The 15,769-nt window shown below is 42.5% G+C and overlaps 1 protein-coding gene across 5 annotated transcripts in view; it reads right to left on the bottom strand.

Annotated features, from left to right (window-relative positions):
- LOC136882366 (mucin-22) overlaps positions 1–15,769 on the bottom strand; it is a 178,108-nt gene that overhangs the window by 99,644 nt on the left and 62,695 nt on the right. For 2 of the 5 annotated variants that reach the window (XR_010861150.2, XM_067154980.2), the window contains exon 1: positions 3,421–3,694. The exons of 1 other annotated variant lie outside the window; for it this stretch is intronic. Coding sequence is in view for 3 of the 4 variants with exons in the window: in XM_067154980.2 (XP_067011081.2) it covers positions 3,421–3,520 (100 nt within the window). In the remaining variant the exon portion in view is untranslated. Of the gene's footprint in view, positions 1–3,420; positions 3,695–15,769 lie in introns of those variants that run through there. 2 more of the 5 variants (XM_067154979.2, XM_067154981.2) reach the window with 1 other exon arrangement.

Genomic DNA, 15,769 nt, shown 5'->3' with positions numbered 1-15,769 from the left:
ATCCCCCGACTTCACATACCGATTTTCATTACACCACTAATAACAAATAGTTGTGACTTAAATTTTAGGCCTTCCCCTAAACTACCATTTCACTCAGCGTGAGTAAAATGATCTATAGCCTAGATTGTAGAGGCTCATCCCCCGACTTCACATACCGATTTTCATTAAATTCTCTTCAACCGTTTTCTCGTGATGCGTGTACAGACAGACAGACAGACAGACAAACAGACAGAAAGTACGGAAAAGTGCATTTTCTTGTTACTATGGACATGACCGATACAGAAATACCATTATTTTCAAATTCTGAGCAATGTACAGACAAAACTCTTATTTTATATATATACATGATGCTGTATTTAGAATACTAAACTAGTAGTATTTCTTGTAATATTTTATTTCCATGGAATTGCTTGTTGTTGTTGGGTAATTATGTTTTAACTTTACTTATCGCACTACTGTAAGTGACCATTGCCCAATTGCAATGTGTTTGTTAATACATACATAATATGGCAGTGAAAGCTGGGAGGACTCAAGTTATTTTATTCATAATTTGAAAGTAACGGACATGTAACTAGCAAGGATGTCTGCTACTACAATGACAGAAGGGTACTGGCAATGAAGAGATGAAGGTTATATTAGAAATAAACTCGACGGATGAAGCTGTACGTAAAAACCAGCTTCATTGACGGGGTCACGTGAGGTGAATGGACAGGGATAGGTCACCCAGGGGAATAAGCGACTTGCCATGGACTGTAAGAGGAATAGAGGGAGACCAAGGCGAGGAGGGTTAGACTCTTAGGTGTGGAACTAAACAAGACACGCGTAGGTCATTCCCAGCTGAACACGGGAAGTCATAACAGTCTACGTACAATGAAACATATATAGGGGAAGTCCATGTAATTTGGACCGAAAATACTTTTGGTATTTACAAGTTTGGTCACCCCTGTCTGAGGGAAGGTCAGCAAGACAGCTGAGGCCGTCATGTTTTGTCCCCAACGATATGTGTATTGTTACTGTAGTGCACTGAAAAGCAAATTATGGACAGGAAAAGTAAAATTAAAGAGGAATGTAAATTTAAGTGTGTTTCTTCACGCTAGTGTTTTCTTACAGCATTATGATTGATCATGTGTATTGATTAACACACTGTCTTTTCGAGGAGAAGAGTGCATATAGATAGATTGATACGTCTCACAGATTATGCTTTTGCTAATGGCTTTACGTCGCACCGACACAGACAGGTCTTACGGCGACGATGGGATAGGAAAGGGCTAGCAGTGCGAAGGAAGCGACCGTGGCTTTAAAATACAGCCCCAGCATTTGCCTGGTGTGAAAATGGAAAACCACGGAAAACCTTCATGGCAGTGGGATTCGAAGCCACTTTCTCCCGGATGCAAGGTCACAGCTGCGCCCCCAACTCGCCCATGCACGGATTGTTTGTTCTAGTGGAAGAGCCGCAGGTGTAAGCAGAGAGCGATGTTTTGTTTTTCATTCAATTGTTTATTCATTATCATGATTTTATGTATCGGTGTAGATGAATCGCGAGAGTGTAGTAAAAAGGAATCTTACGTTTGTATTTCATACAAGTGTTTAATAGCATGAAAATAAGTTCAGCTTGCATCCGGGAGATAGTAGGTTCGAATCCCACTATCGGCAGCCCTGAAAATGGTTTTCCGTGGTTTCCCATTTTCACACCAGGCAAATGCTGGGGCTGTACCTTAAGGCCACGGCCGCTTCCTTCCAACTCCTAGGCCTTTCCTATCCCATCGTCGCCATAAGACCTGTGTCGGTGCGACGTAAAGCCCCTAGCAAAAAAAAAAAGTTCATATTGAAGTCCGTATTTCACCACTTACTGCAGCATAGTTGTATGATTATATTGGCGATTTATACAGCATATAAATACAATTTCTAATAATGACATTCGGAGGACGACTTGTGCAGTGGCGTATGCTGGGATCAAGACGCGGGCTACCACTCGACTTAGGTCCCCTTTTTCGATGGTTGGTTTAGTGAATGTCAAACCTTAAGCGTTTTGAGCTGCAACCAATCGCCAACGGAGAAGCCTGTTGTGTTGTCAAGGCTGCTTCACAAGCTACTGCCCCGGCCTCTGCCACTGCCAATACTCAACACTTGGTCAGTGGAGATGGTTAAATGGATAGAATGCTTGTCTTTGGTCTGATTGCCCCGGTTCTATTCTCAGAATCAACCCCCTCATACTTTTAATACCCCTGGCTCGGGGACTGGGTGTTTATGACGTTTTCACCATTGATTTCATCCTCATTAGGTCACCATTATTATTATTATTATTATTATTATTATTATTATTATTATTATTATTATTATTATTATTATTATGAAATTCAAATGTTGAATTTTACAGCATTACCAGTGGTCGCGCCCATCGTTCTCTGGTTTATTAGCTTCCTCGGGTGGTGTGCGACCCATGATTACGGGTTTGATCCAACCAACAAAGGAGAACACTAAACCTGAAAGACTGCATTTCATTTCAGCAGATCTACCTATAAGAAAGAATACTTTCTTACTCCTATAATAGCAGCCCTGCAGTGTCTTCCTGCAAGGATGCAGAAGTGAACGGGAGTTAAATACCAGCACTCTGTTACCTGTTAGTATGAGGTGAAGTATATACGATGAGGAACGCATGGTTGACAGTCAGCAGTGGCGATCTGACGGATATACTGTGGCAAACTCCGGGCGATTATGGCTCGAATCGCTTCCTAAAATACACAATGACGCAGACCACCGGAGTTTTCACACAGCCCCAATGTGTTGAATAACCAATGAACCGCCCCAGAAATTAATTCGTAAGAAACCTAGAAATGATTCATTAAGGAGTGAACACACGAAACTAGAAACTGAGGTGTTAAGATTATAAAACGGGTCAACAAATGATCCTTGGGTAACTTGTTAAAGCAATCCATTAATGACGGGTTTAAAACACCGCATATCACGAAGAAGAAACGTATTTCACGACATCTATAACAATTGTTCTTAAATTCAAACATACTTTTATCTCTCATTATCTAACGAAAATGTTGTAACCAAACTTGCATCTTGCATCAGGCAGATAGCAGTCCTGTTATTCATTTGCATGACAATAAAACAGCTGTTTGCGAAATGTAGCACATTTTCCCCTCTATTGATTACATTCACACATGGCATGCAACACTACAGCAATAAATATTACAAACGTAAACAGTCAAATCTAAAAAAAAAAAAAAAAAAATTAAAAAATAGTTCGACAGGAAAGCCTACCAAATCACTCAAAATACAAACACGATGGAATTATTATCTAATACTATTTTAACTCCTGTTCCGTTAAAATATGCAAAAAAGACGCGCAAACATTATTGATGATTGAACAAGAAATGGTTTCCAATGTTACTACCTACTGACGTAACTTACATGCAATCTCCGGAACGCTTATGGAACTGTTAGTGGTGACATTATCACCTTCCTTGGGTCTAACATAAATGAATCTTGGCCTCCAAATATTTGCAGTCATCAAGTATGGTAAATTGATCTTATAATTATTCAACAAGTACTTTAGTTTCTAAGAACGGTAGTTTTAATAAAAATTCTTCCAACAAAATCATAAACGCTCAGCGTCATAGAACATTTTACCAAATTGCACGAGGCGTAAGACCTGCGTCACTCAACCACCGATATACATAGAAGCTTCTCGTACAGCAGACTTGTTGTTTCTCAGATTTCGACTCTCGACCTTTCGCGATCTGAAAAGCGGTGCGCATTCGTTTAACCAATCAACTTCCTGAAATGAAGCACCCCACCCCCTTCATGCTAGCCTGTAGCCAATGAGCTTCAGTCGCTGTTCTGGTAACTTCTACCCCACTGTTTCTACGTATGCTGAAATCGTGCTCGTCTATTTTTTTCGGAAGTATAAATATTAGTGAGAGTGGGGCCGGAGATCAGTTAGTTGTTACATTCATTAAGTATACGTGTCCGTGGAAGTTGTGCCATCATGTTTCGCCAAGCTTCAAAGAACTTGTTTCCAGTTCTAAACTCTGTCTGTACGAATGTGTTTAAGGCACCGCGTGCAACATACATTCGAAACTTGTGGGATCTTACCCGTCCAGGAGACTTTCGTTCAATGATTCGTGAAATGGATCGTCAGATGGAGCGCTTCGAAAGGGAGATATTCGATAATTTCCCTCTCCGTAAACTTGTTCCTCGAGCCATACCTATTGAAGGTAATGAAGTTGTTCCTTACAGACTGAACATCGACGTCAGGGGTTTCAAACCCGAAGAAATAAGTGTTGCTGTTAAGGACAAATGTTTGACGATACGTGCTAAAATGGAAAGAACGGGAGACGATGGCAGCAAATTCTATCAAGAAGTTTCTCGGGAGATTACCTTGCCTGATAACGTGCAGGTCGCGGAGTTGAAGTCGTACCTGAACCCCAATGGAGTATTGTCAATTGAAGCACCTGTGCAGCCTCCCGAAAAACCAAAGGAAATCCCTGTGACTTCGGACAACTCGGTAAAGTCCATTTCTAGCAACTAGCTGATGGAAAAATTGTGGAACTTCATTAGAAGACTAATTCCTTGAGCTGACGGTTTGTGCAAGTAAATTGTTTAGTTCGTGAACTAAATTGTCTAAAATCAATTTAGCATGTAATTTTCAAGAATTGTGGGTTCTGTGAACGTAAACTCTGTACTACTTTCAGTTTTTGTGTGTGTGTTGCCGATCTTTTCACAGCATTCTAAGAACCTTACGCTTACAATCGCCCAATTTTCTACTCAGAGTGTAAACGCTGTATTACTTATTCAGTGGTATCATGGAGTATAACTGAAATTTCTACCAATTTGCTTGTGGAAGGTCTCTAATTTTATTGTGGTGTTCTTGTTCTCGCATTAAAAATGCCGCGTTCCCTGTAAACATTTTCACAAGGAAGTCATCTGGTGGTGAAAATTTCGCTACAAAGTGAACATGTGTCTGTGTGCGCGAGGAAATCGTTGACTGTTATACTTCATTATTTTCAGTACATGGTTTTCTTAAGCCTTCTCTCGCAGGTTTTCAGTTACTGTAAATAGAATAATTCAACAGACGCTGCTAAAAACTGTTGGTTAAATTTACGTATTTGACGTACTGTACTTGAGTGTGAATTTTTGAATTGTTTTTCTACCCTGCACACAGGCCACTTCTTGAATACAAACTCTGTAAAATTGCAGCTTCCATCAAGTTTAACCTGGTACATGATGCATAGATATATTTTTGAGTCAGAAGTGTTTGAATTGCTTGAGTGGAAAATACACCTTAAAACAGATGTTTACAGTTATGTAAATACTTGTATAACTCTTTTTGTGAAAGTGAGCAATGGTTAGGGTTAACATAAAAATGTTGTGTAGTGGCATTCTGTAATTCAAGAAGCGCTTTCTACAAGCCACTTACGATGAACTCTATTCAGTCTAAAATATTAAGTAAATCAAGGTTTACATTTTTTTTCAAGAGCACTTGTAGGTTAAAGAGGAATGACACAATTTTCTCAGACGCTTTTTGTGTGTGTGTGTTCAGTTGTGTATTTTGTGAATTTAGAACGTTACTCGATTTATACTGTGTGCTATATTTGTGCTATGAAGTTATTACTCTTCAATAATAAACTATTTATTAGCATCACTTCTTACTTATTTTCTTGTTGTCCTGGTCAAGAACTTTATCCTTTTGCTAGATTATGTAATGGGTGGATATTGCCAGTGTATCTTGAAGTGTGCAGTGTCCTTTGATATGAGTCCCTTCTGCTGGACTTGCGATACTTGCCGATATCGATATATTGTCATTATGACTGAAGGGTTTTTACCTAAACTATAGAGAAGGCATTATACGGAATTATTACACATAAGTCTTTCTCCTTCAGAAGTTCTTTCTGCATTACGTTTTTTCTGTTTAACTTCTGAAGAAGTTGGATGTGTTTGGTGAGAAATGAATGGAAAGTATGTCGGTTCAAACAGAGCAATAGGAATTATATGACAAAACTTTTGAGGTTGCTATAATATGAGTGGGGGGGGGGGAGCCTTGCACACCTATCTCCCCCACCCCCCCATATCCCCTCACGAAGGTTGCAGCATGGGTCTCCGATGCCTTGCTCTCAGAAATACGTGTGACATTTCTTTCCTCACTGCTTTCAACTTTTGTAAATGGAACAATGTGTCGGACGCTTACATTAAAATGTGCTTTACATTTCCATCGTTCTTATTTGAGATTTGTGCTTCACAGATAGCCTCGGTAGCCCTCAGTATACGCCACTGGACTTGTGTCCCTGGTGTCATACAAGGCGCTACTCATAAGACCAGTCGTACTGCAGTAGCACTTCTGGTCCAGTGAGGAAAGTAATCGCGAACTATCGCACCCCTCACACTGCCGCCATCACTTCGGCTGCTTCCCCTTGAGCTCAAGACTTAACAGAGAGACAATCTGAGATAAAAAGAAACGAAGTGGGAGGGCATAGATCTGAAGTCTACATATTGATATAGAGACCAATCTTTTCTGAGAGGTGTTGTTAGGAAGGAAAAAAGAGAACATGGTAGAAATTTACCTCCAAACAGTAAACTTCCCTCCCAATCTCTACACACAATGTCGACTCCTTCAGTGATATTTGCCATGTTGACTGTAAATCACTCGAGGAGGTTTCAAGAGATTACACTTATCCTGTATTTAACCAGAAAGTCACAAAACACACAAAATATTTACGTAAGTCGTAATGAAAGAGAATTCTGCGTTAACAATAAGATATAACAAGCTATTTTCGGTGAGTTAGCGACTCTTTTTACGAAAATAGACAAAATTCATTCTGGTTCAGCAACGGTAGTTGAACTCAAAGCATGCAAAAGTTAAATCTAACTAGTAACAAGACTAACATAAGTCAAAATAAACTATGAAGGTTATCGATGTTTTCGGGACTATATTTAGCTGAAGTTGCTTCTATCCAAAATTAAACAATTAACTTAATTAAAGAAGTGTGTGACTAAAAATTCTGAATAGATGTAGTGCATTTTCTCTTTCGCAAACGGTAATAAACAACTTCTACATAACCCAAATGGCAGATTTACACTGAGAGTTTATTAAGCGAAAAATTATTATAATACCAACTGCAGCAATCAAATTACGGCCTTTATATTATCTGACAATCTACCGAACTAAGAAGATATAATCTAACATTGTTTAGGATGGCTTCGGGGGAAACGTAATAATAAAAATAGCTATTTGTTTTACGTCGCACCGACACAGATAGGTCTTATGGCGACGATGGGATAGGAATAGCCTAGGAATTGGAAGGAAGCGGCCGTGGCCGTAATTGAGGTACAGCTCCAGCATTTGCCTGGTGTGAAAATGGGAAACCACGGAAAACCATCTTCAGGGCTGCCAACAATGGGGCTCGAACCCGGGGGAAATGTATGTTTTTATTGAAGTTACAATTCAAACGCTTCAGTTCTTTTGCTACCAAAACGGTTTAGCGAACTTAATCGAGGTAGAATGTAAAACAGTTGAGATTTGTCGTATGTATGTTCAGTCCTCAACCTTAAGGCTGGTTGGATCCTCAACAGCTCCGCCGTCAGCTGTCATAGATGGCTTAGGCATCACTGAAGAGGCATAGCAGGAAAATGAGGAGTGAGGTAGTTTCCCGTTGCTTTCCTCACTGAGTCAGAAGTTGCTATGGCATATCAGTCTGCCAAGTCCATTGAAATGCATGCAACCAACCGACCCTATGAGCAACATTTTCACACCATTCATAACAGGGACTGGCTGCAGAAGGAATGGCATTACTAGCATCGCTCATACCTCAGTCGCTTTCATGTTGTCAAAGCCAAGGATAAGACAGAGACAGATGAATGAAAGTAACAAAATTGCTCTAGCCCATACCAGAAGACATAGTGCACTGTAAATACTAGGTCCCCTCAGCAACGGCAATCAGATTTGTCAACCGCATATGTTCGTAATACTTCTTCGGACAGGAACATTGATAACGGAATAACCCCATACAAAATCTGAAATTTATATATACCAGAGAGATCGTTTGTAAGCTCTTACAACAGTTCTTTCTCTCCCCTTATCTCGAGAGAGAGAAAAGTGAGCCTCTCGTAGGAAGTGAGTGGTTCTAGGTCATACTCAAAGCTCGCAGCAATAGCACAAGGTGATCAGAGGTAGCTCATTCTCGTATTGAAACATGAATACAGAAAGAATGTGGCTGGAGTTGAAGTTAATGGTCACGCGCGGCCGCCATATTGCCCGGACCAGGGAAATCCACGGCCAACTGTTGCACGGGCTCAAGCGTCATGGACGTTATTTAGCTGTTGTAGTACGCAGTGGCGTATGCTGGGAACAAGACGTAGGCTACCACTAGACTTAGGTTACCACTTTTCGTTTAGTGAATGTCGAGCCCTAAGCGTTCTGAGCAGCAGCCAATAGCCAACGGAGTAGACTGCTGTTTTGTCAGTGCTGTTTCACTGCCCTGGCCTATGCTACTGTCAATAATCAACACCTGATCAGTCAAGATGTTAGCCAAGGTTTAGCAAATTAAAGTCTGGCTTTGTAGCGAAATGGATAAAATGCTTGTCTTTGGTCCGATGGGCCCGGTTCAATTCTCAGAATCAACCCCCCTCGTACTCTTAATTCCCCTGGCCTGCGGTAGTGGTGGTGATTACTGTTTTACGAGGAAGTGCAACAAGACAAACATCCTCTATTAACACTAATCAGACACTTCCATAAATGAAGGTATCGGCCAAAGAAAGACAAGCGTCGAGGTCGGAAAAGAACAAGAATTGACCAAGGGAGGTCGGATAATGTAGATGAAAGCGAAGAGCTGACACAAGTAATTGGAAGCAATTCCAGGACTCAGCTAAGGGCCCCGTGGTCGCCAACCCACGCTCCAAAGTTCAGAGGCCCTGGGGGCCCTTCTAGTCGCTTCTTACGACAGGCAGGGGATACCGTGCCTGTTAATGTACCGCCCCCACCCACAGGGGGTCCTGGCTTGGGGACTGCGTATTTATGACATCTTCGCCATTCATTTCATCCTCATTAGGTCACCACCAAGCCTATACAGATGACACAAATACCAAAACGGTTTTGCGAACTTAACCGAGATAGAAGCCTATAGATCAGTGCATTTTCATAGAGGTAAAACTCCATGTTGTAGGATGTCGACATCTCTGGTGATACATTTGGTGTTTACCCGACAAAACAGCCAAAGATCGCCCAACTGATACCTCGGCCATCTTGTGGAGGAAAATAGAGCGTCCATCTTGACACGCAGGGAGACTAAATGCAGCTGATTTGTTTATTGCTAGTGATTTAATGTCGAACTAATACATCGGCGACGCGAGGACGGGAAAAGACTAGTATTGGGAAGGCAGTGGCGTAACAACTGCACTAGAATTTGCCTGGTGTGAAAATAGGAAACCATCTTCAGGGCTACCGGCGGTGGAAATGGAACGCACCGTCCCCCGAACATTGTAGCTGAGGTCATACGATTATTATTAAAACCTAATGTAGAAAGAGAGAAACATGCAAATGAACACACAATGACGTGTTAGTGTGGGAAGAAGAGAAGAGGACAATCTGCACAGAGCTGAGAAGAGCAGGTCTACATCCCCAGAACTAGAAGATCATTTATGTCCCTACTCCCACAGTCCCAGGGGCCCTTAACTTGGGACAACGGGGCCTTTGGCTAAGTCCTCGCATTGCTTCCACTTACTTGTGCTAGGATCCTAACTTTCATCTATCCTGTCCGATCTCCCTTAGTCAACTCTTGTTCTTTTCTGATCCTGGCGGTGTTAGAGCATTCGAGGCCTAGGAAGCCTTTCACTTCTATGTCCTCCGTGGCCCTTGTTTTTGGCCGATACCTTCATTTCTCCAAATGTCGGGACCCTTCCACTTTTTTCCTGTGATTAGTGTTAACAGAGGATGGTTGGCCAGTTGTGATTCCTCTTAAAACAGTAATCACCACCATCACCTTCCCCCAAATTGTGTTTATCCTATCTATGTAACTACCGTACGTGAACTCCGGCTCAGGCGCATCTCTGCGGAGGTTCGGACCTGCCTTCGGGCAGAATACACCCTTACCTTACCTTATCTATGTAACTTGATTTGTCACTTCTTTTTTTCTTTCCATTACGTAATTTCAGTGTAGTATCCAAATGTTTAGCTAACTGTTGACAGAAGGCAATTAAGTAATAACTAATAACTAACTTTACGATCAGAAATATTATTTTAAAAATATTTGAGCACGAATTTAATGTAATTAGAGGCCGCTATAAGCAAAGAAATTTGGCCCAATGCAAAAAGTCCATAGAAAGAAGAGGTCCAAACTATAACGTCCAAACACGTTTAGTCCACTTTATGTGGTCAAGAGGGAAAATGTCCAGTCTATCATAAAGTTCACAAACATATTGTCCAGTATGTTGAATTGTCCAGTATATGCAGTGTCAGTGTTAAAAAGGTCAAATTAAAGCTAATCATTATTAACGTGCCATAGTCTTGTCACTAAAGGGTCTGTTATCGAAAATCGTAACCGATGGCTTACGTTATATTAACACAGAACAATAAACCAATGTTGTTATACAGGAACATCATTTAAACAATGATCATTCAACGCCCATATATTGACGCTGTTTTGATCGGAAAATGTGCAATGCCCGGTGTACAGCAGAAAGAATTTGTAATTATAGTGTTTTTGTGTTAACTGGAGTGAATAGGCGCAGTATGCGGCGATACAACCCGAACTGAAGTTCAGAACATCCAGATACGATATAATAACATGCAACACGAGCTTCACAACGGTCCTGTAGATTGTCGAACAATAACTATCTTATCTCAAAATTCGGAAACATTTCTAGGCAGATCATTTGTCCGGCAAACGGATTATTTCGACACGCCTCTTATGCGAGGAGTGTGAAGAGTGCGCTAAATTTAGCGATCTCCAAAGTGTTGTTGTAGACGGGTGTTGTGGGCGGCATCCTTTGTCGTTCAAATGTCTGATGTTCACGGCGTGATTGTGATTTGATTATTTCTTGTTTTACCTCATACCGTGTTTCAATTTCCTTAAAGTGCTTTCCAAATTATTCAAATCTGAGGACATTTTGGTTACGAGACCTTAACCAATACCTCTCTGGACCAGTGGCCGCGGTAAGGACCCCGGTAGCTGAAGAGTGATTTTACATATTGGTAAAGCTACAGCACACAACACAGTATTATTTGTATTACAGAGGGTTATTCCAAACTTAGGCCGTCGTAGTGCAGAGCTTCTTTCCTCAATAGCAGTACGGTAGTTATTTCTGAAAGAATGTGGGTTTCCCAACCTCTTCCAATAATAACCATCCCTTGCTGCCACTCACAACAATCAACAAGGCTTTTGAAGTAATTCGCCGGTTCTGAGAACCCAGCAGTCAGAGAAGATGCGATAACAAAGACATCCTCCTTATCTGAACTTTAAATACTGAAGTTTCCAGCCTGTTTATAACTCTCGGCAGTCAGTGTAGCTAAGTAGGGTTCATTTCATCCTCATCACGACGCGCAGGTCACCTACAGGAGTCAAATCAAAAGACCTGCACCCGGCGAGCCGAACTTGTCTTCGGACACCCCCGGCACTAAAAGCCATACGCCATTTCATTTCAGTAGGCCTACGATGGACGGCTGAGTTGTAAGTCAAAGTCAAAGATACCCGTCTCCCCTAATCTCGAAAACCATAGATTAGGAAGAGAGAACTGTTTATTGTAATCGTGTCGTAATTTGTGATACATGCAGTATACACAATTATACTGCTAATAATAAGAGTTGGCGTCTGACAGGTAAGGCTGGAGGGAGGAGCACTGCACGTGCCATTTCACGATGTTGCCACATTCCAGCATTCCTTTCTACATAATCTTACCCCTCACTTCCGGCTCACTTGTTCCCTCGTTCATTCTGACCGCTGTGATCTGTTGTAGACTACCTGGCCAGGCGGTGTCGTCCCATTTGCGATCACTCTTATACAAACAATCAGGTTCTTATCAGTGACAGTGACAGGTTTGGCAACTCCCAGCAAGACGAGCTGACCCTGAAGTTTTATCTCCATGGCAACCGCAGTCACCCCACCCTCGTTTCCATGGCAACCACACAGCCACTCCCTTTATCCCACCTCGGCAGGCAGTAAACGGACTTCCCTCTAAGAAATGTCAGACGCAACTCTTATTATTAGCAGTATAGAAGGAGTAACCTGAAATAACTATTGAAATTGTGTTAATAAATGGTACATTCAATGAATATTAATATAAACACAGATGATAAGAAATTGAACAGAGAAAGAATAACCTGAACTGAATGTTGGAGATGCGTTGATTTATGGCACTTTGAAAGAAAAACCGAGAGATCTATGAATTATTAATATAAAACGCAAACCAAACCTCAAAGAATACTATTGAGAAAAAAGAAAAAATGAAAATTAGTATTGTCGTTGAGTTGTAAATAGGTAGTAGTAAATTATTATTTCTTAATATTGGGGCGGTTACTATAATTGGAATATGCATTTATTGTGTGTGTTGGTAACATTTTGTACTTTTTTTATTCTTTCTGATTTGAAAATTAAGTTGTGTAACTTATTATTACTATTATTATTATTATTATTATTATTATTGTCGTCGTTGTTGTTCAGTGTATTACGAAATAAACTTGTAACGTTCCTTATCAGGAAACAAGGATCCCATTTTAAATTATTGGGTCGGGGGGGGGGGAGGGAGGACTTCTTAGCGTCGCTACTGCTGTGGACATTTTACGTCCGCCTCTGTGGGTGGGGGCGGTAGAATAACACCCACGGTATCCCCTGCCTGTCGTAAGAGGCGACTAAAAGGGGCCCCAGGGGCTGTGAACTTTGGAGCGTGGTTTGGCGACCACGGGGCCCTCAGCTGAGCCTTGGCATTGCTTCCACTTACTTGTGTCAGGCTCCTCACTTTCAGCTATCCTGTCCGACCTTCCTTGGTCAACTCTTGTTCTTTTCCGACCCCGACGCTATTAGGTTTGCGAGGGCTAGGGAGTCTTTCATTTTCACGCCCTTCGGGGCCCTTTTCTTTCTTTGACTGATATCTTCATTTTTCGAAGTGTCGGATCCCTTCCATTATTTCCCTCTGATTAGTGTTATATAGAGGATGGTTGCCTAGTTGTACTTCCTCTTAAAACAATAATGACCACCACCACCACCACCTCTGTGGTGTAGTGGTTAGCGTGATTAGCTGCCACCCCTAGAGGTCCGGGTTCGATTCCCGGTTCTGCCATGAAATTTGAAAAGTGGTACGAGGGCTGGAACGGGGTCCACTCAGCCTCGGGAGGTCAACTGAGTAGAGGTGGGTTCGATTCCCACCTCAGCCATCCTGGAAGTGGTTTTCCGTGGTTTCCCGCTTCTCCTCCAGGCGAATGCCGGGATGGTACCTAACTTAAGGCCACGGCCGCTTCCTTCCCTCTTCCTTATCTATCCCTTCCAATCTTCCATCCCTCCACAAGGCCCCTGTTCAGCATAGCAGGTGAGGCCGCCTGGGCGAGGTACTGGTCATACTCCCCAGTTGTATCCCCCGACCAAGAGTCTGAAGCTCCAGGACACTGCCCTTGAGGCGGTAGAGGTGGGATCCCTCGCTAAGTCCGAGGGAAAAACCGACCTGAATGGTAAACAGATTATGATGATGATGATGGCATTTTTACGTAGAATGGACGGATAAAGCGTAAGAAAAGTGAACTACCGAGCTCGATAGCTGCAGTCGCTTAAGTGCGGCCAGTATCCAGTATTCGGAGGATAGTAGGTTCGAACCCCACTGTCGGCAGCCCTGAAAATGGTTTTCCGTGGTTTCCCATTTCCCAACCAGGCAAATGCTGGGGATGTACCTTAATTAAGACCACGGCCGCTTCCTTCCCACTCCTAGCCCTTCCCTGTCCCATCGTCGCCATAAGACGTATATGTGTCGGTGCGACGTAAAGCAATTAGCAAAAAAAAAAGTGAACTAACTGCCCGTGCTGGAAGAGAAGAGAACAACCTGCCACTCCTTGTGCCGCAAGTGGAATAAGGAAGACTGAATGTATCCTGGGAACTTGGGAGTTCTGTAATGATACTGTTAAAATATGGCACATATAAAATAATGATGAAAGTCGCAGTACCCGGAGGCAATCACTAGCATTTCGAAAGAACGTGGGAAGCAGGAGCAGACAGTTTCACACACACACATTGGTCATAAAACGTGCTATTGTCTGTAACATACGGTACAGTATGTCATTAACATGGGAACTACAGGATTTCCCTTCTTAAGACGACAAGAAAGGCAATTCAACAACACTCCTTTATTTATAGCGAACAGAAAGAAAACTTTGAACTAATTCCAACTTCTTTGTACTTAGACCCGCAGGAGCAAGGAACGCCTTTGTTAAGAAAAGAAATTTGCTCACATCAAACATAGATGTGTGTATTAGAAAGATGCTTGTGTGGAGAGCGCTATTGTATGTCAGGGAAATACGGACAAAACAGTAGTCCACTTTGTGGAGTAAACATTACATTTAATTCCATTTTAGCCGGCTAAAAGTAGGAATTATAGGCATTATTAAGGCAAATAATTTGTTCTCTTATCAGCTAAATTTTTCTTTTATTTTCTTTAATTATTAACACAATTATTAGCGGAAATAAGCAAAAAATGTCGTTAGTCGCGGCTAACCGATTTGTATAGCGCCACAGCGAGTAGCGGAGACTTCGCACGTGCTGTGAGGAAGGGTGGTGGTAGTGGTGATTTTTGTTTTAAGAGGAGGTACAACTAGGCAACCATCCTCTATATAACACTAATCTGGGAGAAAAGAATGGAAGGGATCCGACACTTCGAAAAATGAAGATATCGGCCAAAGGAAAACAAGGGCTATTTCTAGCCGAGTGCAGCCCTTGTAAGGCAGACCCTCCGATGAGGGTGGGTGGCATCAGCCATTTGTAGGTAACTGCGTGTTATTGTGGTGGAGGATAGTGTTATGTGTGGTGTGTGAGTTGCAGGGATGTTGGGGACAGCACAAACAACCAGCCCCCGGGCCATTGGAATTAACCAATTAAGGTTAAAATCCCCGACCCGGCCGGGAATCAAACCCGTAACCCTCTGAACCGAAGGCCAGTACGCTGACCATTAAGCCAACGAGTCGGACACGAAGGGCGTGAACATGGAAGACTCCCTAGGCTTCGAGTGTTCTAATACCGTCGGGGTCGGAAAAGAACAAGAGTTGACCAAGGGAGGTCGGATAGGATAGATGAAAGAGAGGAGCCTGGCACAAGTAAGTGGAAGCAATGCCAGGACTCAGCTATGGGCCCCGTGGTCGCCACGCTCCCAAGTTCTGAGTTCCTAGGGCCCCTTTTAGTCTCTTCTTACGACAAGCAGGGGATACCGTGGGTGTTATTCTACCGCCCCCACGCACAGGGGTACAAGGGGTATATTGATTTGCCAAGGTCATGGATATTGAGGTTTGATTCACCCGCATGCCGCGCGCAGTTTTAACTTCCTTCTCTACATATCCTTTATCAGTCTCCGTTGCTCATTGATTTCCTTGTCCGACTCGTTGGCTGAATGGTCAGCGTAGTGGCCTTCGGTTCAGAGGGTCCCGGGTTCGATTCCCGGCCGGGTCGGGGATTTAACCTTAATTGGTTAATTCCAATGGCTTGGGGGCTGGGTGTGTGTGGCGTAGGGTAGGTAGGGCCCCTCATCTTCACAGACATGCAGGTCGCCTAATAGGCCGTCTACTAGAAAAAGACCTGCA

The sequence above is a fragment of the Anabrus simplex genome, chromosome 10 (assembly GCF_040414725.1).
Source record: "Anabrus simplex isolate iqAnaSimp1 chromosome 10, ASM4041472v1, whole genome shotgun sequence".
NCBI classification, from domain to species: Eukaryota; Metazoa; Arthropoda; class Insecta; order Orthoptera; family Tettigoniidae; genus Anabrus; species Anabrus simplex.
This window is presented reverse-complemented; position numbering and strand designations above follow the sequence as displayed.